This window comes from Armigeres subalbatus, chromosome 3, assembly GCF_024139115.2.
Source record: "Armigeres subalbatus isolate Guangzhou_Male chromosome 3, GZ_Asu_2, whole genome shotgun sequence".
In the NCBI taxonomy this organism is placed as follows: Eukaryota; Metazoa; Arthropoda; class Insecta; order Diptera; family Culicidae; genus Armigeres; species Armigeres subalbatus.
Window position 1 is genome coordinate 151964168 of NC_085141.1, and position 22784 is coordinate 151986951.

The 22784-nt window shown below is 48.9% G+C and overlaps 1 protein-coding gene across 13 annotated transcripts in view; it reads left to right on the top strand.

Moving 5' to 3' along the window:
• The window catches only part of LOC134220824 (ubiquitin carboxyl-terminal hydrolase 32), a 174269-nt gene that overhangs the window by 124151 nt on the left and 27334 nt on the right, over nt 1–22784 (top strand). For all 13 annotated transcript variants that reach the window (XM_062699923.1, XM_062699926.1, XM_062699935.1 and 10 more), the window contains 3 exons: nt 11682–11867; nt 11939–12517; nt 12578–12905. In XM_062699923.1, the coding sequence (XP_062555907.1) occupies nt 11682–11867; nt 11939–12517; nt 12578–12850 (1038 nt within the window). In that variant the 3' untranslated portion in view covers nt 12851–12905. The remainder of the gene's footprint in view (nt 1–11681; nt 11868–11938; nt 12518–12577; nt 12906–22784) is intronic.

Here is a 22784-nt window from a genome sequence, read left to right on the forward strand (position 1 = left end):
GTGGAACGAAACTCTTGCTAGTCTGCTGCGTGTCTCAGAGCCAGAAGACGCTTTCAGAGAGCAAGGTCTGAAACAGTCAGAAAGGAGCGTAAGATAATCTTCCGTGAAACTAGATCGGCCTTCAAACGGGAGATTAGAGTCAGCCAATCCAACTGCTTCAAGGAGTTGTGCCGGGAAGCTGACGCTGATCGGGTCGTAACAGCGAGGATCAGGGGTCCAGCGACGCCAGCTGAAATGTGTCCTGACAAGCTGAAGATCATCGTTGACGGTCTCTTCCCGCAGCATGATTCTACGATGTGGCCGCCTACACCGTACGCAGATGAAGACGGAGTAACCATTGCAGGTATGCAAGTCTCCAACGACGAGCCGTCATCAGTGGCGAAAGGTCTGAAAATGAAGAAAGCTCCGGGTCCGGATGGAATTCCAAACGTGGCTCTAAAAACTGCGATACTGGCGTTTCCAGATTTGTTCAGTATGGTGCTGTAGAAATGCCTAGTAGATGGTAACTTTCCGGATAGGTGGAAGATCCAGAAACTAGTGCTGCTGCCGAAACCAGGGAAACTGCCGGGGAATCCAGTATCGTATAGGCCCATATGCCTGCTGGATACACTGGGGAAGCTTCTGGAAATGATTATCCTTATTAGTCTGACGCAGTTCACTGAGGGTGAGACCGGCATATCGAAAAAGCAGTTCGGATTCCGAAAAGGCAGATCGACGGTGGATGCAATCAGGACGGTCATTGAAGTTTCAAAGAGAGCAGCCAAGAAGAAGAGGTGCGGCAATCGATTCTGCGCTGTAGTAACGATTGACGTCAAAAACGGTTTTAACAGTGCCAGCTGGGAGGCCATCGCCGCAGCGCTGCGCGGTATGCGGGTTCCTGACTACTTGTGTATCCTTGAAAGTTACTTCCAGAACCAGATCCTGATTTACTAAACGAATTCGGGGCAGAAGTCGATTAGGGTTACGGCAGGTGTTCCGCAAGGTTCCCTACTTACTAGGCCCAACGCTGTGGAACATTATGTACAACGGAGTTCTAAAACTGAAGTTGCCCAAAGGCGTGAAGATCTTCGGATTCGCGGACGATGTCGTCCTTACAATAACAGGAGAGTCGTTGGAAAAAGTAGAAATGCTGGTGGCGGAAACGACCGTCGTAGTTGAAAACTGGATGAGTGGAGTCAAGCTGCAGCTTGCTCACCACAAAACAGAAGTGATGCTGGTCAGCAACTGCCGAGAGATCCAGCGGATGCAGATTACCGTAGGAGGGCACAACATACCGTCTGTGCGGGCTTTGAGGCATCTAGGTGTGATGATCGACGACCGGTTGAATTTCAATACCCATGTGGACTATTCCTGCGAAAAGGCGGCTTAAATGGTCAGTGCGGTCCAGCCTGGGGAGCTGCGCTCAAGACGAAACGTAACCGTAGAAAGTTGAACAGCGTGTTTTGCCTAATGGCCGTTCGAGTTGCAAGTGCGTATCGAACCATTTCCTCGGAGGCAGTTTGCGTTATCGCAGGGATGATTCCAATCTGCATAACCCTAGCAGAGGATATCGAGTGTTGCCAACGAAGAGATACCAGAAATGTGAGGAAGACGGTGATAGTGGACTCTATGGTGAAGTGGCAGCAGGAGTGGGACAGAGAGGTGAACTTTTACCTCACACAGTTCCTGTCCGGACATGTGGTAAGCAGAGTCGTGACGCAAATACTGCAGCTGCAGCGTCGATGAGGAAGGTATTAGCAAATAAGTGTTGGTTTGGAGGGAAATAGTCGCAGCATTCCGTGGTCCCAGGGAGATTGAGACAAGTAGGATTAGGGACCCGGATTCATCCGGGAGGCTCATTTTTAGCAGGTTGGGTAGGAACCCAGCCCTGTTCGCCTTCGAGCTTAGTGTGGATGCTCAGGTGTCTGTCGTGCAGATTTTTCTTAAGCCTTAAACCCTTGTAAAAAAACACACACACACAGGGTTGCGAAATGGTGAGTTGACATCTGGGAACGAGTGACCTGCACAGCTCTAGTCCTCACAAGTTCCAATCTCACGCTTCCACGGGTATTCCGATGACAATCGACTTAGCTGGTAGTGTAGCCTGGGCACTGTTGTCCTTCTGACATCAGTTAGAGTGAGGGGGTGCGACCAAGCGGATCATCGTCCCGAACCCCTAATCCCAAGGCGTTAAGCGACCCGTGCCGAGGGAATGCATGGCCAGGAGGTGAAATAATGAGCTAGGTTATTAAGGGAGCCTGTGGGGTACCTGGACACCCTCCACATTGTCCCTTACCGCATCATGCTGGGCTCTGGCGTGGTGGACCTCATTTTCCGAGCAACTCGTGGGATCAAAATGGAAAACCAAGTCAATTCTTCAATTAGTGGTGGTAGTGTAGGCGACAACCCCTTCGCAAGAGGTGCGTTGGCCAGGTCTCCACCTAGGAGGCCAGAGGCAATAGTCGGCAGCTCGGTGCGCAGCGCCAGCGTGGGCCACTTAACCTTCTCTCCGGCTACGCCGGTAGAGGTTATAGACGGCCCATAGCTTGTGAGGGCGATGAAGCGCAAACGCGATGGGCTTTCGGCCTTCGAGGTGGCGACAGAACAGCTGGACGCCATCATCGACTTTGCGTCACCCAAGTAACATTGTCCACGCTTCTTGGATTTATTTAATTCTTATTGAGGATTTATGACAGCAATCATCATAGCTAGTTGCTCAGTTTTATTAGCGCTCTTTTGCTATCAATAAACCTCTCATAAATATGCTGAAAAAGCTTCAAACGTCAAATGCCTAATCAATTCATATGCAGATACATGGTTGTGCTGAAGAGCATAATAAATCTAATTTTCAACGCTCGAATAAAGCCACAATTTTTGATCATAATGTGGTCAAATGAATTACCCCAATAAGTATATTTGCATTGCAAAGAGTCTATAATGGTGTTCAATAAGAGCAACATTTTTCTCATAGAAATCAATGATATGGTGGAAACGGAGAAGAGTTTCCAAATCAGTGAAATTTATCACTGAAGTTCCTTTTCGGAATATATTTACGACGTTTACCACACCTTTTCGGATACCATTAACAAATTATAAATAATTTGGGCTAAGTTCCAATCGATTTAGTGGACATTTACGATACTGTGGCAATAACTATTTCCAATGTATTTCCCAGAACTACATTGTTTTGCCGGCGCATGTTTCTAATCTTAGTTTGTCACTAACTTTCACCACAAAATCCAACGCGCACCTCATTTCGATGGCAGTACATCGAAAAAAAACACCTGAAAAAATATAATATTTTCATATGTCATCCTCATCGTAATTCTAATGAAAAATCCATTTTGTTATTATTTACTTGCAAAGTTTTTTCTCTTTTTCTTTAAAGCAGCAACTGTCAATGCCGCAGTCAAATTCCCCTTTTTGCGGGTACCTTAAAACGGTTTTCTAAATACTCTTATTATAGCTGTATAGTAGTTTTCGAGAATGGGCCACTTGGTCAAATTTTACTCTTATAGCAGTCATCGAAAGGCTGTCATGTAATAGTGGGTTTTATTGATTATTCTTATAATTTGATCTTGAAAACCAAATCTAGAGTGGAATAAAACTTGAAATGTTACTTGGGCATCGAAGCATAATATCAGTATGGACCTCAAGGGGAGCTTGCTGAAACCTGGCGTTGATGTTGGACGCCAAGCTGGAGAGGGCGGTCGAGACGGCCAAGTGCAAATCGGTGAAATCCGTGGAGTCGAGGTCTACCCAGACTGAGGCCCAAGGATTCGCGGACTCGGGCAAGGTCGAATCGACCGAGGGCGTGCCAGCGAAGACGGTGGTGCCAATGAGGCTCAAGTATTCGTGGGCACGTCGGGGTGACACAAAACCGGAGGAAACAGTCTCCAGGGGATGAGCTCTCTGGGGTCCGCTTCAAAACGCGAACAAGGGTAGTGGGGCTGGGAAGCTGAACCCCGGCCAGGTACCTCCAAAACCTGGGGAGGAAGGACCTGGAAAGGTCCGTCTACCCATGAAAGACGGTGGTAAGGGGTTACGGAAGGCTGAGAGCTCTCAGCCTCCCCTGACCAGGGAAAGAGAGGAGGATGACGCCTCCTGGACCCTGGTAAAGAACAAGAGGAAACCGAAGACGTCAAGGGCGAAAAGAAGGCCCAGGCGAATGAGGGTAGCAAGAATTTTAGAGTAAGCGCCAATCGCACCAAGGGCGATGCCCTAGTCATCAAGACGGACTCGGCGCCGACGTACGTCGAATAAGACGTACCCGGATGGGTGAGATGATCCTTGAGCTGAAGCGGGGCATCTCGCAAAAGGGCGCCCCCTACAAGAAGTTGGCGGAGGAAGTCCTAGGCGAGACGGTCAAGGTTAGGGCACTCACGACGGAGGTGAATCTAAGGGTTAAAGACCTGGACGAGATTAGCGAAGTCGAAGAGCTCGTCACGGCACTGCGGCGACTGTGTGAAGTGGTAACGCCCACCGCAGCCGTTCGGCTACGGAAAGGTCCAGCAGGTAGCATTGGTCCGGCTATCTGCAGCGGACGCCTCCAAGGTAGTCAAGCTAGGGAGCGTGAGGGTTTGATGGTCGGTGTGCCGGTAATTGGGTCACCGATGGGTCTAAAATGGCGGCGATATGGACAACGGGGAAATACCCAGTCCAAGAGTTGGTGTCTTCGACACACGAGGGTTTCTTCATTGCCAAAGTCAACGGGGTCTTCTTCTGCAGCTGCAATGCGCCTCCTCGATGGTCGATCGAGCAGCTCGGTTGTATGCTGGATTGACGGCTAACTTGATGGGGCGTTGACCGGTGGTGATAGCGGGGGAGTTCAACGCTTGGACCGTGGAATGGGGAAGCTGTTCCACGAATCAACGGGGGCAGCTCCTGTTGGAATCACTGGCCATGTTGGATGTGGATTTGGCCAATGTTGGTACCAAAAGTACCTAAGCTGGAACGGGGCCGAGTCGATTATAGACGTTACGTTTTGGAGCCCTGGCCAAACGAGTAGTTCAAACTGGAGGGTAGATGTTTGCTACACTCACAGCGATTACCTGGCAGTCCGCTACAGTATCGACTATACGACCAGCAGATCTGTCATGCAGAGATACCTGGACGAGGGAGTCTTCCCTGAAGCATGGAAAAGGCAGAGCTTGGTTCTATTACCAAAGGCGGGAAATCCACCGGGGGATTCGTCGGCATATAGACCAATATGCTTGCTTGATACGGCAGGGAAGGTGCTCGAGAAGATCATCCTCAACAGGTTTTTGATACGCACGGAGGGTCCGGATGGCCTATTGAGTAACCAGTTTGGCTTCCGAAAGGGTAAGTCGACCGTAGACGCTATCTTGTCGATTACAAAATCCGCGGAGATAGCTATCCAGCGTAAGAGGAGGTGAGTTCGTTATTATGCAGTAGTGACTCTCGACGTGAGGAATCCATTCAATAATGCCAGTTGGGCAGCTTTTGCAGATGCGCTCCTGCGTCTTGGAATTCCCGAGTACCTGTGCAAGATTCTCGGAAGCTACTTTCAGAATCGAGTACTGTGCGTTGTCGTTGACATAACCTCAGAGGTTCCGCAAGGTTCCATACTGGGTCCGGTGTTATGGAACGTCATGTACGAAGGTGTCTTGAGGTTGAAGTTCCTGGTGGGCGTGGTAATCGTCGGCTTCGCTGACGATATTACGCTGGAGGTCTACGGCAATTTGATCGAAGAGGTGGAGTTGACTGCAGCCCACTCGATCGCATTCGTGGAGGAGTGGATGAGTTCCAGGAAGTTAGAACTGGTTCACCACAAGACTGAGGTGGTTGTTGTTAACAACCGAAAGTTGGAGCAACAAGCGGTGATAAGGGCAGGCAACTGCGCGGTCACCTCTGAACGCTCCATCAAATTCTTGGGGGTAATAATCGACGATAAGCTCACCTTTGGTAGCCACGTCAATTACGCCTGCAAGCGTGCCTCCACAGCTATAGTGGCATTGTCCCGGATTATGTCTAATAACTCTGCGGTTTATGCCAGCAAGCGCAAGCTTCTGGTTAGTGTCGCTCTACCCATACTGAGGTATGGGGGCCAGCTTGGGGCAAGGCCCTGCGTATTAACTGGTACAGAACGAAGTTAGAAAGTACGTATAGGCTCTTGTGCCTAAGAGTTGTGAGCGCGTACCACACCGTGTGGCACGATGCTCTTTGCGTCATCACCGGTATGATGCCTATTCACATCGTTATCGGTGAATACATAGACCGCCGTTCTACGCCTTAGTGTCCCAATGTTACCTTTGATGAAAAAATCCAAATCCGAGTCAATTTGTCCCACGAATTTTAGAATCGATTGGATCTTAAAATTTTATGAACAATTTTGGGATGTTATGAGCGTACGCAACACTTTTCGTGGACATAAAACAAATCACTACTTATTTAAACGGTTTTCTGCTTCTATTATCATCAAACAACAACTTCATTTTTTCAGTAGAACAAATTAACTCGATTTTGAGATTTTTCATCGATGGTAACAAGGGACAATTATGCGTAGAACGGCAGTAGAGTGCTTCGAAATGCGCGGCACGAGAGGCATCCGTAGGACTGTCAGGTTGGCCTTAGAGTAGAGTGGGGCAAGAGTGCGCGTGGGGTAAGAGTACGTTTTCGATTTTTTGAAGTAATAAAAAAGATAAACTAGCAGCACCGCATCAGTTTGACAGGTATTCTGGCCAACTATTATCATGTGTAATTGTGAACGATTTGAATAAACAACAAAGGAGATATGAAGCTAGATAATTTTTTGGTCGTTTTGCTAAAAATAATTGTGTTTTCGCAACTAGTATTTCATTACCATATATACGTTCAATCAGTTGAACATTATACCATTTCGATAACCTATTGTATAGAGTACTTTATGGTGCAGAACACCAATCCGGTTGGTTTTCCAAGAAGTCAAAACCATTACTTGAATAAATTTTGGAACTGTGGGGTAAAAGTACGCAGGAACGGGTGGGGCAAGAGTGATGTTAAACCCGTATCTCCGGCCGAAACAAGACTACTTCCAAAGCGTAAAGATATATAAGAAAAAAGGACAGGAATCGAAAATTATCACAAGTTTTAAGGATAAGCTTATTGAGCGACAATATCTGCACTGAAACCACTATGCGACGAAGCAACCCCCATCGTTAGTGATGCGCCCATGCAGCGGTGCGCGCGGAGAGAAAAGGAGAGAAAAGACAGTTGTCAATGAATTTGTTTCATTATCGTTTTGTTTCTGAACATGAATAAACACGTTTTTGTATTCGCTTTGTAAAACGCAGTGTTTCGTTTATTATTTCATATTCCCGGCCGAATTTGCAATCCCTCAAGAAAGCTGAAGTAATTTGGTGTTAGAAAGGACTTAGCGAACAAAGCACTGAAGCGAAATAATGAAATTGTATCAGGACTTGTTATACGGTTGTACGTAACATAGTACTAACAATCCTAACATAGTACGAAAACACAATTTCATCTAAATGATAATTTCATTTAATCAAAAGAAACATCCATAAATTACACAACGCTTAGCTGGAGGGGTTGCGAGATGTATGACGATCCATATAATTTTTAATACATACATTCATTCATGCAAAAAGTGTAAGAGGGGGGATGAAATATCCAAATTTTACGTTACGTGTTTGTTTACGCCACGCGAAACCTTATATATTTTACCTCTGTAGTATATTAAAAAACAATGGATTTTCGTATGAAAGTGTACATTTCTAGGGCCCTCTCCCCCTTTAAGAGTTACGTAATCTTTAAACATTCCATAATATATGTTTATTAAACATCAATTAAATTAATGATTTCGTGTGTGTTACTTCTGCGTGAAGTTAAACGATTTACAACAAGGGCCTCATACGCCTGTCACTGGCGAACAAAGCTCGTGTACTCTGCATCGAAGCTTAGAACCGGTGTTAGGGCGCAATCGTTAATGCGAACATTTTTATATTCGGTTAGTTACTGCAAATAAATTCTTTTTCGAGTCCCTATAATCAAGCAGGTATCTTAAGCATACCACATCGTTATAATGCTGCATGATTGAGTGTTTAATTTTGTTAAAATATCGAAAACAAAAGTGTGCATAAAAATTGCCTCGCCATAACAAAAAGGTGGTAGAGAATTAACACTGTTGTTTACAGTTTAGAACCAAATCCAGATGTCGCACATGTTGGGGTAGGGATTCAGTGCTCCACCTTCTCCCCCTGATTTACAATGATATGGAAATGCTAATATCATCTTCCAAACTTGGACGTACATGTTCATGATAGTATTAGAGGCGAAAGTATAGAATTGATAGTTCCGTTAGGATACGGCAGGCATGAAGAATGTTTTTTATAGAAGTCAATTTGAAAGCGAGCGGAGGGCAATATTTGTGATGGCACATATCGCACGACCTTCCTTCTGCCAAGCTCCCGTATGAAGGGGGAGGGAAGAATATCAGTGTGGAAGCTGATATATCTCCACTGGCAAAAGGAAGGTGGTTTGACTTGCTCATATGCCATCGCGTGCGGAAGGATTTGCTATCGACGAGTACTGTCTCCAAATTTCTAATATGACATCAGCATTTAGTCGAATAGGATTTTTATTGCACAGTTCTGTTTTCTCATTGCGTCCGTCTCGTCGCAACCAACTTGGCTGCCTCGGAGAGAACAAAGCAGAGAAAGGCACTGCTGCTGTACCGTCGACCAATAACAGCTGGGTAGATGGATGCCCCCACCAAGGGTAGTACACTAAATTAATGATTTCGTGTGTGTTACTTCTGCGTGAAGTTAAACGATTTACAATGATATGGAAATGCTAATATCATCTTCCAAACTTGGACGTACATGTTCATGATAGCATTAGAGGCGAAAGTATAGAATTGATAGTTCCGTTAGGATACGGCAGGCATGAAGAATGTTTTTTATAGAAGTCGATTTGAAAGCGAGCGGAGGGCAATATTTGTGATGGCACATATCGCACGACCTTCCTTCTGCCAAGCTCCCGTATGAAGGGGGAGGGAAGAATATCAGTGTGGAAGCTGATATATCTCCACTGGCAAAAGGAAGGTGGTTTGACTTGCTCATATGCCATCGCGTGCGGAAGGATTTGCTATCGAGTACTGTCTCCAAATTTCTAATACGACATCAGCATTTAGTCGAATAGGATTTTTATTGCACAGTTCTGTTTTCCCATTGCGTCCGTCTCGTCGCAATCAACTTAGCTGCCTCGGAGAGAACAAAGCAGAAAGGCACTGCTGCTGTACCGTCGACCAATAACAGCTGGGTTGATGGATGCCCCCACCAAGGGTAGTACACTAAATTAATGATTTCGTGTGTGTTACTTCTGCGTGAAGTTAAACGATTTACAATGATATGGAAATGCTAATATCATCTTCCAAACTTGGACGTACATGTTCATGATAGCATTAGAGGCGAAAGTATAGAATTGATAGTTCCGTTAGGATACGGCAGGCATGAAGAATGTTTTTATAGAAGTCGATTTGAAAGCGAGCGGAGGGCAATATTTGTGATGGCACATATCGCACGACCTTCCTTCTGCCAAGCTCCCGTATGAAGGGGAGGGAAGAATATCAGTGTGGAAGCTGATATATCTCCACTGGCAAAAGGAAGGTGGTTTGACTTGCTCATATGCCATCGCGTGCGGAAGGATTTGCTATCGACGAGTACTGTCTCCAAATTTCTAATATGACATCAGCATTTAGTCGAATAGGATTTTTATTGCACAGTTCTGTTTTCGCAGTTCTGTTCTGGACGCAATGAGAAAACAGAACTGTGCAATAAAAAATTGATAACAACTTTCAAAAGGACCTAAGTAACATTTTTTCATGAATTAATTTGAATAGCGCAATCAGCAGAAAACATGAAAGCTTTTTGATTTGCAATACTCAAATTAAATCATGAAAAATATATGAGATATAGAAGCAGAATACGTAAGTTCACATATATCAATTAAATGTTATTAACTCTTATTTGTGTTAATATATACTTAAAGTACATGATTGGATAAATGCGTACTCTTACCCCACCCGATGCGCACTCTTACCCCACCGGTGGGGTAAGAGTGCGTTTTTCACTTGTCTTGCAATAAGGTTTCTACTAAAACGAATTTCAATAATTTCAATATTTTTTTCCGCTGGGTAACATATAGGAAGAGTATATGAATCATCGATATTGATTTAATATGCAGAAGCTTGCTTCATAAGGGCCACATGATCGATTGAAAACTTAGTGCGTACTCTTGCCCCACTCTACTCTAATGGTCAAATGGCAGCGTGCGTGGGACAGTTCCACTAAGGGTAGATGGACACATAGGTTGATACCGGAGATAGGTACGTGGGTCAAGTCAAGAGGCGCCATGGGGAAATCACTTTTCACCTGACCCAGGTCCTTACAGGCCATGGTTGCTTCAGACAGCATCTACACCGGTTCGGACACAGAGGGTGGCGCGTGGACTCGAGGAACGGCTGGTTCAGGCAAATAAGAGGTGGTCCAAGGGTTCGGAGTCGGCTTCATGGGTCATACCGGTGCCATCTGGTCGAACTCGATCCCTTTATCGAACAAGTGGCCGCGCGAAGAACAACATGGTATCGTCGCTTTCGCGGCGTCGGTCAACCGAGCGGGTTCCTAGTCCGGAACGGAAAGGGGTCCTCGTCAAGACTGGGGCAGGCGTAGGTACCGCGTCGGCAAGTCCCTCCTTGTGTTGGCGAATTGACCCTATCGCAGAGAGGTCAATTTGGGGTGCACGCGCATCATCATTCTTGATACCAGCCGTGCAGAGGGAAGCAGGCGCGAAGTCGACCATTCCCACCTTCCGAGGTCATAGGGCGTGGTAAGGCCACCTGGAAAGCCGTCAATGCGCTGGCACGATACCATGGTGTTCTTCTAAAAAAGCGAGTCACGATGTTCGGTGCTGCAAGGACATGCAGCTAACCTCGAGGGTGCGTTGTGCACTGGCCCCCCCTTTGAAGCATTACTTTCTGGTTGTATTGAAGAGACGATGGGCTTGTCGGCAATGGAAATGGTTTAACGGGTCGGGGATATAGTCCTGCCTCCCTCGTTTGCTGATGGAGGTGGTCCCTAATCCCGCACTTCCTGGACGTCCAACCCAGGATGTCTGTTGAGCAGATTCCCCCTCCATTGCTTATCAAGAAAAAAAAAAACACACGCGCACACAGACATCACCTCAATTCGTCGATCGGTATATAACACAATGGGTCCCTGGTCTTCTATAAAAAGTTAGTTTTTGGAGCGATCATATAGCCTTTACGTATAATTAGTATACGAGAAAGGCAAAAACAAGCTTTGTCAACACTTTGACCACCTTTAAACTACGTAAAAATATAGCTCCTAAACTTTCATTCCGCTACTATTTAAAAAAAATGTACTGAACTATCGGGTCCCGAAAAACTTTTATCTTTCTCTCTGTAACAGAACTTTTTTTTAGGAAAACCTTCGATTATTTATCACATTCCCTTTGAAATGAGATTCCTGGAATATTTTGATGAAATCAAATACTTTAATATTACCAACTAATAGTCTAGCTAGATTATAGTGGGTCGCGAACCCCCCTCCCCCAGTCTATGTAAATCTTATGGAAGGAGGTCGCGACCCCCCAACGTTAGTTTAATTCTACCTGTTCGACAAAACAAAAAAGAAATATTGAATATATATTTTTTTATTTTTTAGCTATGGACAGAACATGAATCTGTGGCTATTTGCCGAAAGCAACAAACTGAACCCGTTGATCTAGACCACTGTCTTCGTGCATTTACATCGGAGGAAAAATTAGAACAATGGTATCACTGCTCGCATTGTAAGCAAAAGAAACCTGCTACCAAGAAATTGCAGATTTGGAAACTTCCACCAGTGTTGGTAAGTGTTTCGTTTGGTTTTAGTCCTCAGCATAAAATTGACAGTCAATAACTATTAATATTGTTTTGTAGATTGTTCACCTGAAGCGTTTCAACTTCGTGAACAATAAATGGGTCAAGTCACAAAAGGTGGTCAACTTCCCTTACGACGATTTTGATCCTACACCATACCTAGCTTCGGTACCTCAGGAAACTATCCTACGACACAAGGAACTTTTGGACGGAGGAGGAACCTACGATGTCCGAAATCACGACTGTCACGAAGAAATTGTTGAATTTGATCGAGAAATGTCGATGATCGATGAGGTGAGTGACGAAGTATCCATCTCCTCGATAACGGGCGAAGTCAGAGAAGACAGTGACGGAGAAGATGTGAAAGATATGCAAGATGACATCAATGGTATTACGCCAGCTGTTATCGGTAGTCAACCAGTAACAATAACACGACAAGATGGTGCTTCCGGAGATGGCAGTCCCAACAAAGGTAGAGGACGTTTAAGTATAAAATCCAAAGGACAGCGAAAACGACTGGTTTCGTCTAGCTTAACAAAAACGCCAGTCATCGATGGGCAGTTTACAGATTTCCACAAACACCACCTTAAACCAGAGCGGGACCGACTCGATTTGAAATATCAACTGTATGCTGCTGTAGTAAGTATGATTGAAACTTTCTACTCGTACGATTTCTAATGTTTTCATCGAACAATCTAGTGCCATTCTGGAATGTTAAATGGTGGACACTACATTTCGTACGCGGCCAACCCAAACGGTTCGTGGTATTGTTACAACGATAGCTCCTGTCGGGAGATTCCCAGTCGACCAAAGATCGATCCCAGTACAGCGTATTTGTTGTTCTACGAACGACGCGATCTGGACTATGATCCTTACTTGCCGAAAGTGGACGGAAAACAGATTCCTCCGGAACATTTGGCTGATTTCGACGAGAGCGAGAATGAACTAAAGAAAATGTGTACGATTATGTAGAAGTTAGCCCCGGCGCTCACCGGCCCCGTTCGTGGCCTCGGCGCATCTACGCTAGGTGAGTCAATAATGAATAAGCCAAATTTAAGTACTTTCTGCATAATTATGGCCTCGTTTTATTTCGCCTTGACGAATCCACAGTCCTGCACTCCGACTTTTGCGTAAATCAATGTCCTTTTGAATTTGAAACAATTAGAAATAACAACATTACGTCAACATATTAGGTGTATACTGCCGTTATACGCATAACTATCCCATGTACATAGGAAATCCCAGCAAACATGGGACAAATATATATATATATATATATATATATATATATATATATATATATATATATATATATATATATATATTCGAGGATTTATTATCATATTGAAAATGCTTCAGGTAAATTTGGCAGCACGATATAGTTAGCAATGGATATGCCAAAGTGGCTTTTATTTTTGTTTGGACATGCATTTTTGCCTTTCTCGTATACTAAGTATACGGTAAAGGCTATATGATCGCTCCAAAAACAAACTTTTTATAGAAGGCCCGGAGACCCATAGTGTTATATACCAATCGACTCAGTTCGACGAATTGAGGTGATGTCCGTGTGTGTGTGTGTGTGTGTGTGTGTGTGTGTGTGTGTGTGTGTGTGTGTGTGTGTGTGTGTGTGTGTGTGTGTGTGTGTGTGTGTGTGTGTGTTTTTTTTCCACAATGGTTAAAGGCCATCAAAAATCTGCGCGACAGACACCTCGAGCATCCACACTATGCTCGAAGGCGAACAGGGATGGGCTCCTCCCGACCTGCTAAAAATGTGCCTCCCGGATAAACCGGGTCCCTTATGCCTCCCGGATAAACCGGGTCTGTACAAGATTCTCGGAAGCTACTTCCAGAATCGAGTACTGGTATACGACACGGAGGCGGGTCGGAAGTGCGTTACCATAACCTCAGGGGTTCCGCAAGGTTCCATACTGGGTCCGGTGCTATGGAACGTCATGTACGACGGTGTCTTGAGGTTGAAGTTCCCGGTGGGCGTGGTAATCGTCGGCTTCGCTGACGATATTACGCTGGAGGTCTACGGCGAATCGATCGAAGAGGTGGAGTTGACTGCAGCCCACTCGATCGCAATTGTGGAGGAGTGGATGAGTTCCAGGAAGTTAGAGCTGGCTCACCACAAGACTGAGGTGGTTGTTGTTAACAACCGAAATCGACGAAAAGCTCACCTTTGGTAGCCACGTCAATTACGCCTGCAAGCGTGCCTCCACAGCTATAGTGGCATTGTCCCGGATGATGTCCAATAGCTCTGCGGTTTATGCCAGCAAGCGCAAGCTTCTGGCTAGCGTTTCTCTGTCCATACTGAGGTATGGGGGGCCAACAGGGCACGGCCCTGCGTATTAACTGCTACAGAACGAAGTTAGATGGTACGTATAGGCTCATGTGCCTAAGAGTTGCGAGCGCGTACCGTACCGTGTCGCACGATGCACTCTGCGTCATCACCGGTATGATGCCTATTCACATCGTTATCGGTGAAGACATAGAGTGCTTTGAAATGCGCGGCACGAGAGGCATCCGCAGGACTGTGAGGTTGGCCTCAATGGTCAGATGGCAGCGTGCGTGGGGCAGTTCCACTAGGGGGAGATGGACACATAGGGTGATACCGGGGGTAGGTACGTGGGTCAAGAGGCGCCATGGAAATCACTTTCCACCTGACCCAGGTCCTTACAGGCCATGGTTGCTTCAGACAGTACCTACACCGGTTCGGACACTCGGCCTCGCCCGAGTGTCCGGTGTGCGTTGGTTTAGAGGAAACGGCGGAACACGTGTTGTTCGTGTGCCCGCGTTTTCGCACAATGCGTGACCACATGCTTGCCACATGTGGTCTGGACACTACCCCGGACAACCTAGTTCGGAGGATGTGTAAAGATGAAGTTGGCTGGAACGCCGTTGAATCGGCTATCGTCCAAATCGTCTCAGGCTACACAGAAGGTGGCGCGTGGACTCGAGAATGGCAAGTTCAGGCGCAAATAAGAGGTGGTCCAAGGGTTCGGAGTCGGCTTCATGGGTCATACCGGTGCCCTGTGGTCGAACTCGATCCTTTTATCGAACAAGTGGCCGCGTGAAGAACAACATGGTATCGTCGCTTTCGCGGCGTCGGTCAACCGGGCGGGTTCCGAGCCCGAGGACGGAAAGGGGTCTTCGTCAAGGCTGGGGCTGGCGTAGGCACCGCGTCGGCAAATCCCTCTGTGTGCTGGCGAATAGGCCCTATCGCAGAAAGGTCAATTTGGGGTGCACGCGGCATCATCATTCTTGATACCAGTCGTGCAGAGGGAAGCAGGCGCGAAGTCGACCCTGCCCACCTTCCGAGGACATAGGGCGTGGTAAGGCCACCTGGAAAGCCGACAATGCGCTGGCACGATACCATGGTGTTTTTCTAAAAAAGCGAGTCACGATGTTCGATGCTGCAAGGACACGCAGCTAACCTCGAGGGTGCGTTATGCACTGGCCCCCCTTTGAAGCATTACTTTCTGGTTGTACCGAAGGGACGATGGGCTTGACGGCAATGGAAACGGTTTAGCTGGTCGGGGATGCAGTCCTGCCTCCCTCATTGGAGGTGGCCCCTAACCCAGCACTTCTTGGTCAACCCAGGATGTCTGTTGAGCAGATTCCCCCTCCATTGTTTAGGAAGAAAAAAAAAAGACACACACACACACACACACACACACACACACACAGGCTGGAGCTCCGTACCTCAGTATCGAGGATGCTACTGCTGCCAGAAGACGTCTACTGCTGCTTTTAGGGCCACCCACGTTCGGCATGATCCTTGCAAACGCACTGACCATTTTAGATGCCTTTTCGCAGGAATAGTCTACATGGGTGTTGAAATTCAACCGGTCGTCGATCATCACTCCTAGATGCCTCAAGGCCCGCACGGACGGTATGTTGTGCCCTCCTATGGTAAGCTGGATCCGCTGGATCTCGCGGCAGTTGCTAACCAGCATCACTTCTGTTTTGTGGTGAGCAAGCTGCAGTTTGACTCCATTCATCCAGTTTTCAACTGCGTCGGTCGTCTCCGCCACCAGCATTTCTACCTCTTCCAGCGACTCTCCGGTTATCGTTAGAACGACATCATCCGCGAATCCGAAAATCTGCGCTCAAGACGAAACGTAACCTCAGAAAGTTGAACAGCGTGTTTCGCCTAATGGCCGTTCGAGTCGCGAGTGCGTACCGAACCATTTCCTCGGAGGCAGTTTGCGTTATCGCAGGGATGATTCCAATCTGCATAACCCTAGCAGAGGATATCGAGTGTTACCAACGGAGAGATACCAGAAATGTGAGGAAGACGGTGAGACTAGACTCTATGGTGAAGTGGCAGCAGGAGTGGGACAATGCGGATAATGGAAGGTGGACCCACCGGCTCATCCCCAATGTGTCGACGTGGGTGTATAGGGAGCATGGAGAGGTGAACTTTTACCTCACACAGTTCCTTTCCGGACATGGCTGTTTCCGTCACTATCTGCATCGGTGTGGCCATGCGTCATCGCCATTCTACCCGGCGTGTATCAACATAGAGGAGACTCCAGAACACGTGGTATTCGATTGCCCAAGGTTTGCGGAAGTACGTAGAGGAATGCCTGCCCTACGGGCGGACAACATCGCAGAGCGAATGTGTCGCGATGAGGGTACGTGGAATGCAGTAAGCAGAGTCGTGACGCAAATACTGTCAGAGCTGCAGCGTCAATGGAGAAGGGACCAGCAAATAAGCGTCGGTTTGGAGCGAAATCCAGCACAGTGAGCAGTGTTTGGTTTCGGGTCGTCGGGGCGCCAGCGAACCGGAAGTCTTCTGCCAACCGGAATCGTTGGACCGACCTCGGCACTTGAATTGCCAACCTACTGAAGAACTGAAGAAAGAAGAAAGAAGAAGGAAGTGCTTCGGGTATGTAGGGCACCGCCAGTGCGGACGTTATCCACCACCGGAACTGTCGGACCACCTCTGCAACCCGAAGACGAAGACGGCGCAATGCGCGAAAGCGTCCCCTGCGATAGCCGCCGGTAGTCGGGGCACCATCAGTGCGGAAGTTTCCTTCACCGGAACTGGTGGACCACCCTCGACGCCGGGGGAAGTCAGGAGGATTCGAGTAAGGAAGTTTGCGGTACGACCGCCGAGGGATCGAGACAACGTAGCAGTGGATCTCAGTAAGCCAGTCGGCGAACTAGCCTAAGCTAGGGGCCGGAATTTTAGAAGAAGTGCATGAGCACAGCCCCCCCCCCCCCGAAGTAGTCGCAGCATCCCGTGGTCCCGGGGGGATCGAGGCAAGGAGGATAAGGGACCCGGTTTATCCGGGAGGCACATTTTTAGCAGGTCGGGAGGAGCCCATCCCTGTTCGCCTTCGAGCATAGTGTGGATGCTCGAGGTGTCTGTCGCGCAGATTTTTGATGGCCTTTAACCATTGTGAAAAAAAAAAAAACACACACACACACACGGACATCACCTCAATTCGTCGAACTGAGTCGATTGGTATATAACACTATGGGTCTCCGGGCCTTCTATAAAAAGTTTGTTTTTATTATCATATTGAAAATGCTTCAGGTAAATTTGGCAGCACGATATAGTTAGCAATGGATATGCCAAAGTGGCTTTTATTTTTGTTTGGACATGCATTTTTGCCTTTCTCGTATACTAAGTATACGGTAAAGGCTATATGATCGCTCCAAAAACAAACTTTTTATAGAAGGCCCGGAGACCCATAGTGTTTATATACAATCCGAGTTCGGCTGAAATACGTCGATCCAGAGTGGTGTTAAAATCTGGTTGCAGAAAGATCCCGTCAACAGGCTGCGATGGTGCAGAACTCAAGCCTGTGTGAAACAATGATGATAGCGATGAAGTCTGATGATTCTGAGCTGGATGATGATATGGCATAACACCCAGTGTGTGTGTGTGTGTGTGTGTGTGTGGCCGTGTCTCAACTGACACTTTATGTGACTGGTGCAACCAATATTCGACCGTAGAAAATTTTGCGTGAACCGATGACATTTCAGTACCAGGGGCAGGCCCTAGTAATGCTTCAAGGGGGCCAGTGTCGAACAGTGGGCACCCATAACCTGGGTCGAGTGAAGTCCGGCTGACACCTCGCTTCAGACATGTATCGGGCAGACCGAGTACTCGGTCTGGAAGCCTATGGTATCTTAAGTGCCTTACTCGAAATTCAAGACGCAGGGCGCATCTGCAATAGCTGCCCAACTGGCACTATTGAAAGCATTCCTCACGTCGAGAGTCACTACTGCACAATAGCGAACTCCCCTCCTCTTACGCTGGATAGCTATCTCCGCGGATTTGGTAACCGACAAGATAGCGTCTACGGTCGACTTACCCTTTCGGAAGCCAAACTGGTTACTCGATAGACTATCCGCACCCTCCGTGCGTATCAACAACCTGTTGAGGATGATCTTCTCGAGCACCTTCCCCGCCGTATCAAGCAGGCATATTGGTCTATATGCCGACGGATCCCCCAGTGGTTTTCCCGCCTTTGGCAATAGGACCAAGCTCTGCCTTTTCCATGCTTCAGGGAAGACTCCCTCGTCCAGGCATCTCTGCATGACAGATCTGAACATCTCGGGAGCCTCAGCAATGGCCGCTTTGATGGCCAGGTTCGGAATACCATCCGGTCCTGGCGCCTTACCTACACTAAGGGACTGTGCAATCCCCGCAAGTTCCGCCACAGTTACTCTTCCCTCGTCGGCCACCCTGGCAGCTCCACAAAGGGAGGCCAGGGACTTGGGTCGTGACGTGGGAAGAGCCCCGCGATGATCCTCTCCAGCATCTCTGGAGACCGCTCTGTAGGGGCCATCGCCCCACGTGTCTTAGCCATTACGACCCTATAGGCGTCAGGCCCTCGAAGCAGGCTTTTTTGCTTGATCTAATCTCAGTCTTCAGAGCGGCTCTAGCAGCCACGAACGCCACCCGTCGTTCAACACGCTCCTCTTCTGTGCGTGCTCGCTGCATCTGCCTCCTTGCCCGTAGGCAGGCGCAGCGCAGGTTCGCAATTGCTTGAGTCCACCAGTAAGCCGGTGGTCTCCCATTCCTAGGGTGGACTAGGCATGGTGGCATCGCATGCACGCGAGAGTACTGTTACCAGTTGCTCGCCGCTCAGACCGAGAGTATTGTGCTCGCGGCGGAGCGCTTCCTTAAACACCTCGTCGTCGAAGTACGATGTCTTCCACATACGAGGGCTAGCCCTCCCTCCTTCTTCCGTCCGCTAAATGCTGGTCGTATAGTCGATACTGTAGCGAACCGCCAGGTGGTCGCTGTGAGTATAGCCATCATCTACCCTCCAGTTCGAACTACTCGTTTGGCCAGGGCTCCAGAATGTAACGTCGATGATCGACTCGGCCCCGTTTCAGCGGTAGGTACTTTTGGTACCGACTTTAGCCAAGTCCACATCCAACATGGCCAGTGATTCCAGCAGAATCTGCCCCGTTGATTCGTGGATCGGCTTCCCCATTCCACGGCCCAAGCGTTGAAGTCCCCGCTATCACCACCGGCCTACGCCCCATCAAGTTAGCCGTCAAACAATCTAGCATTCGACCGAACTGCTCGATCGACCATCGAGGAGGCGCATAGCAGCTGCAGAAGAAGACCCCGTTGATTTTGGCAATGACGAAGCCCTCGTGTGTCGAAGACACCAACTCTTGAACTGGGTATTTCCCCGTTGTCCATATCGCTGCCATTTGAGACCCATCGGTGACCCAATTACCGTTCCTGGCGGGTACCCGGTAAGGATCTGCTATGATGGCGATATCCGTCCCCCATTCAGCAACTGTCTGACACAGCAGTTGCTGGGGTGCATCCTGATGGTTCAGGTTTAGCTGCGTTACCTGCACTGTGATTTTGCAACACGCTTAAACGCCGGGTACTTCGAACCCCCCATGGGGTGCTTGCTGTTCGCAGCTTTGCTGGAACAGATCAAACAGTTGGGAGGGTTCGTGCAGCATTGTGCCTTATGTCCCTTATGTCCTTATGTCCTTATGTCCCTTTGCAGTCCCATTGCTTGTGCCCCGGTTCCAGGCACTTGAAGCAAACTTCGGGTTGCTCGTATATGCCCACAGGGCATACCGACCACCCCACCTTGACGCTCCCTAACTCGACTACCTTGGAGGCGTCAGCTGCAGGTAGCCGAACCAATGCTACCTGTGTCCCTGCTGGACCTTTCCGTAGCCGAACGGCTGCGGTGGACGCCTCCACTTCACACTGTCGCCGCAGTGCCGTGACGAGCTCTTCGACGTCGGTGATCTCGTCCAGGTCTTCAACCCTTAGATTTACCTCCGTCGTGAGTACCCTCACCTTGACCGTCTCGCCTAGGACTTCCTCCGCCAACTTCTTGGCGGCCCTTTGGCGCCCTTTTGCGAGACGCCCCGCCTCAGTTCAAGGATCATCTCGCCCGTCCGGATACGTCGTCGGCGCCGAGTTCACCGAGCTTAACGTCACTCCTCATCGCCTTCAAGACGTCCGAGTACTTAGCCTCGTCCGTTTTTATGACTACGGCATCGCCTCTGGAGCGATTGGCGCCTACCCTAGACTTCTTGCTTCCCTCATTTGCCTGGGCCTTCTTTTCGGCCCTTCGGTTTCCTCTTGTTCTTGACCAGGCTCCAGGAGGCGTCATCCCCCTCTATTTTCCTGGTCTGGTGCGGCTGAGAGCACTCAGCCTGTCGTAACTCCTTACCACCGTCTTTCCTGGGTGGACGGACCTTTCCAGGTCCTTCCTCCCCAGTTTTGGAGGTACCTGGCCGGGGTTCAGCTTCCCAGCCCCACTACCCTTGTTCGGGGTAGTAACCCTCCACGTTTTGGGGCGGCCCCCAGGGAGCTCATCCCCTGGAGACTGTCTCCCCCGTTTTTGTGTCTGCTCCGTTGAAGCAGCCACCCCGACGTGCCCGCGAATACTTGAGCCTCGGTCTGGGTAGACTTTGGCACCACCGTCTTCGCTGGCACGTCCTCGGTCGATTCGACCTTGCCCAAATCCGCGAATTCTTGGGCCTCAGTCTGGGTAGACCTTGACTCCATGGATTTCACGGGTTCGCACTTGGCCGTCCCGACCGCCGTTTCCAGCTTGGCGTCCAACATCGACTTTCGAAGTTTCTGCAAGCTCCTCTTGAGGTCCTTACTGATATTATGCTTCGATGACGCAAAGTCGATGATGGCGTCCAGCTGTTCCGTCGCCACCTCGAAGGCCGAAAGCCCACCGCGTTTGCGGTTCATCGCCTCCACAAGCCATGGGCCGTCAATAACCTCTGCCGGCGTTTTTTTAGCCGAGAGGAAGGTTAAGTGACCCACACTGGCGCTGCGCACTGAGCTGCCGACTATTGCAACTCCCCTCCTAGGCGGAGACCTGAACAACCCACCTCTTGCGAAGGGGTTGTCGCCTACACTACTACCACTAGTTTAAGAATTGCCTTGGTTTTCCATTTTGGTCCCACAAGTTGCTCGGGAAAAGAGGTCCACCACGCCAGAGCCCAGCATGACGCGGTAAGGGACAATTACTGTGGAGGGTGCCCAGGTACCCCACAGGCTCCGTTAAAGGCCTAGCTTATTATTTCACCCCCTGGCCATGCATCCCCTCGGCACGGGTCGCTTGACGCCTTGGGATTAGGGGTTAGGGACAATGGTCCCGGTCTGACTCGCAGTGGCCATGGGGAGGGGTCGTCAAGCCCTTGGAACCCGCCCGGTTGACCGACGCCGCGAAAGCGACGATACCATGTTGTTCTTCACGCGGCCACTTGTTCGATAAAAGGATCGAGTTCGACCACAGGGCACCGGTATGACCCATGAAGCCGACTCCGAACCCTTGGACCATCTCTTATTTGCGCCTGAACTAGCCATTCCTCGAGTCCACGCGCCACCTTCTGTGTAGCTCCGAGACGATTTGGACGATAGCCGATAAAACGGCGTTCCAGCCAACTTCATCTTTACACATCCTCCGGACTAGGTTGTCCGGGGTAGTGTCCAGACCACATGTGGCAAGCATGTGGTCACGCATTGTGCGAAAACGCGGGCACACGAACAACACGTGTTCCGCCGTTTCCTCTAAACCTACGCACACCGGACATTCGGGCGAGGCCGAGTGTCCGAACCGGTGTAGATACTGTCTGAAACAACCATGGCCTGTAAGGACCTGGGTCAGGTGGAAAGTGATTTCCCCATGGCGCCTCGTGACCCACGTACCTATCTCCGGTATCAACCTATGTGTCCATCTACCCTTAGTGGAACTGTCCCACGCACGCTGCCATTTGACCATTGAGGCCAACCTGACAGTCCTACGGATGCCTCTCGTGCCGCGCATTTCGAAGCACTCTATGTCTTCACCGATAACGATGTCAATAGGCATCATACCGGTGATGACGCAAAGTGCATCGTGCGACACAGTACGGTACGCGCTCGCAACTCTTAGGCACATGAGCCTATACGTACTTTCTAACTTCGTTCTGTAGCAGTTAATACGCAGGGCCGTGCCCCAAGCTGCCCCCCATACCTCAGTATGGACAGAGCAACGCTAGCCAGAAGCTTGCGCTTGCTGGCATAAACCGCAGACTATTGGACATCATCCGGGACAATGCCGCTATAGCTGTGGAGGCACGCTTGCAGGCGTAATTGACGTGGCTACCAAAGGTGAGCTTATCGTCGATCATTACCCCCAAGAGTTTGATGGAGCGTTCAGAGGTGACCGTGCAATTGCCTGCCCTTATCACCGCTTGTTGCTCCGACTTTCGGTTGTTAACAACAACCACCTCAGTCTTGTGGTGAGCCAGTTATAACTTCATGGAACTCATCCACTCCTCCACAATTGCGATCGAGTGGGCTGCAGTCAATTCCACCTCTTCGATCGATTCGCCGTAGACCTCCAGCGTAATATCGTCAGCGAAGCCGACGATTGCCACGCCACCAGGAACTTCA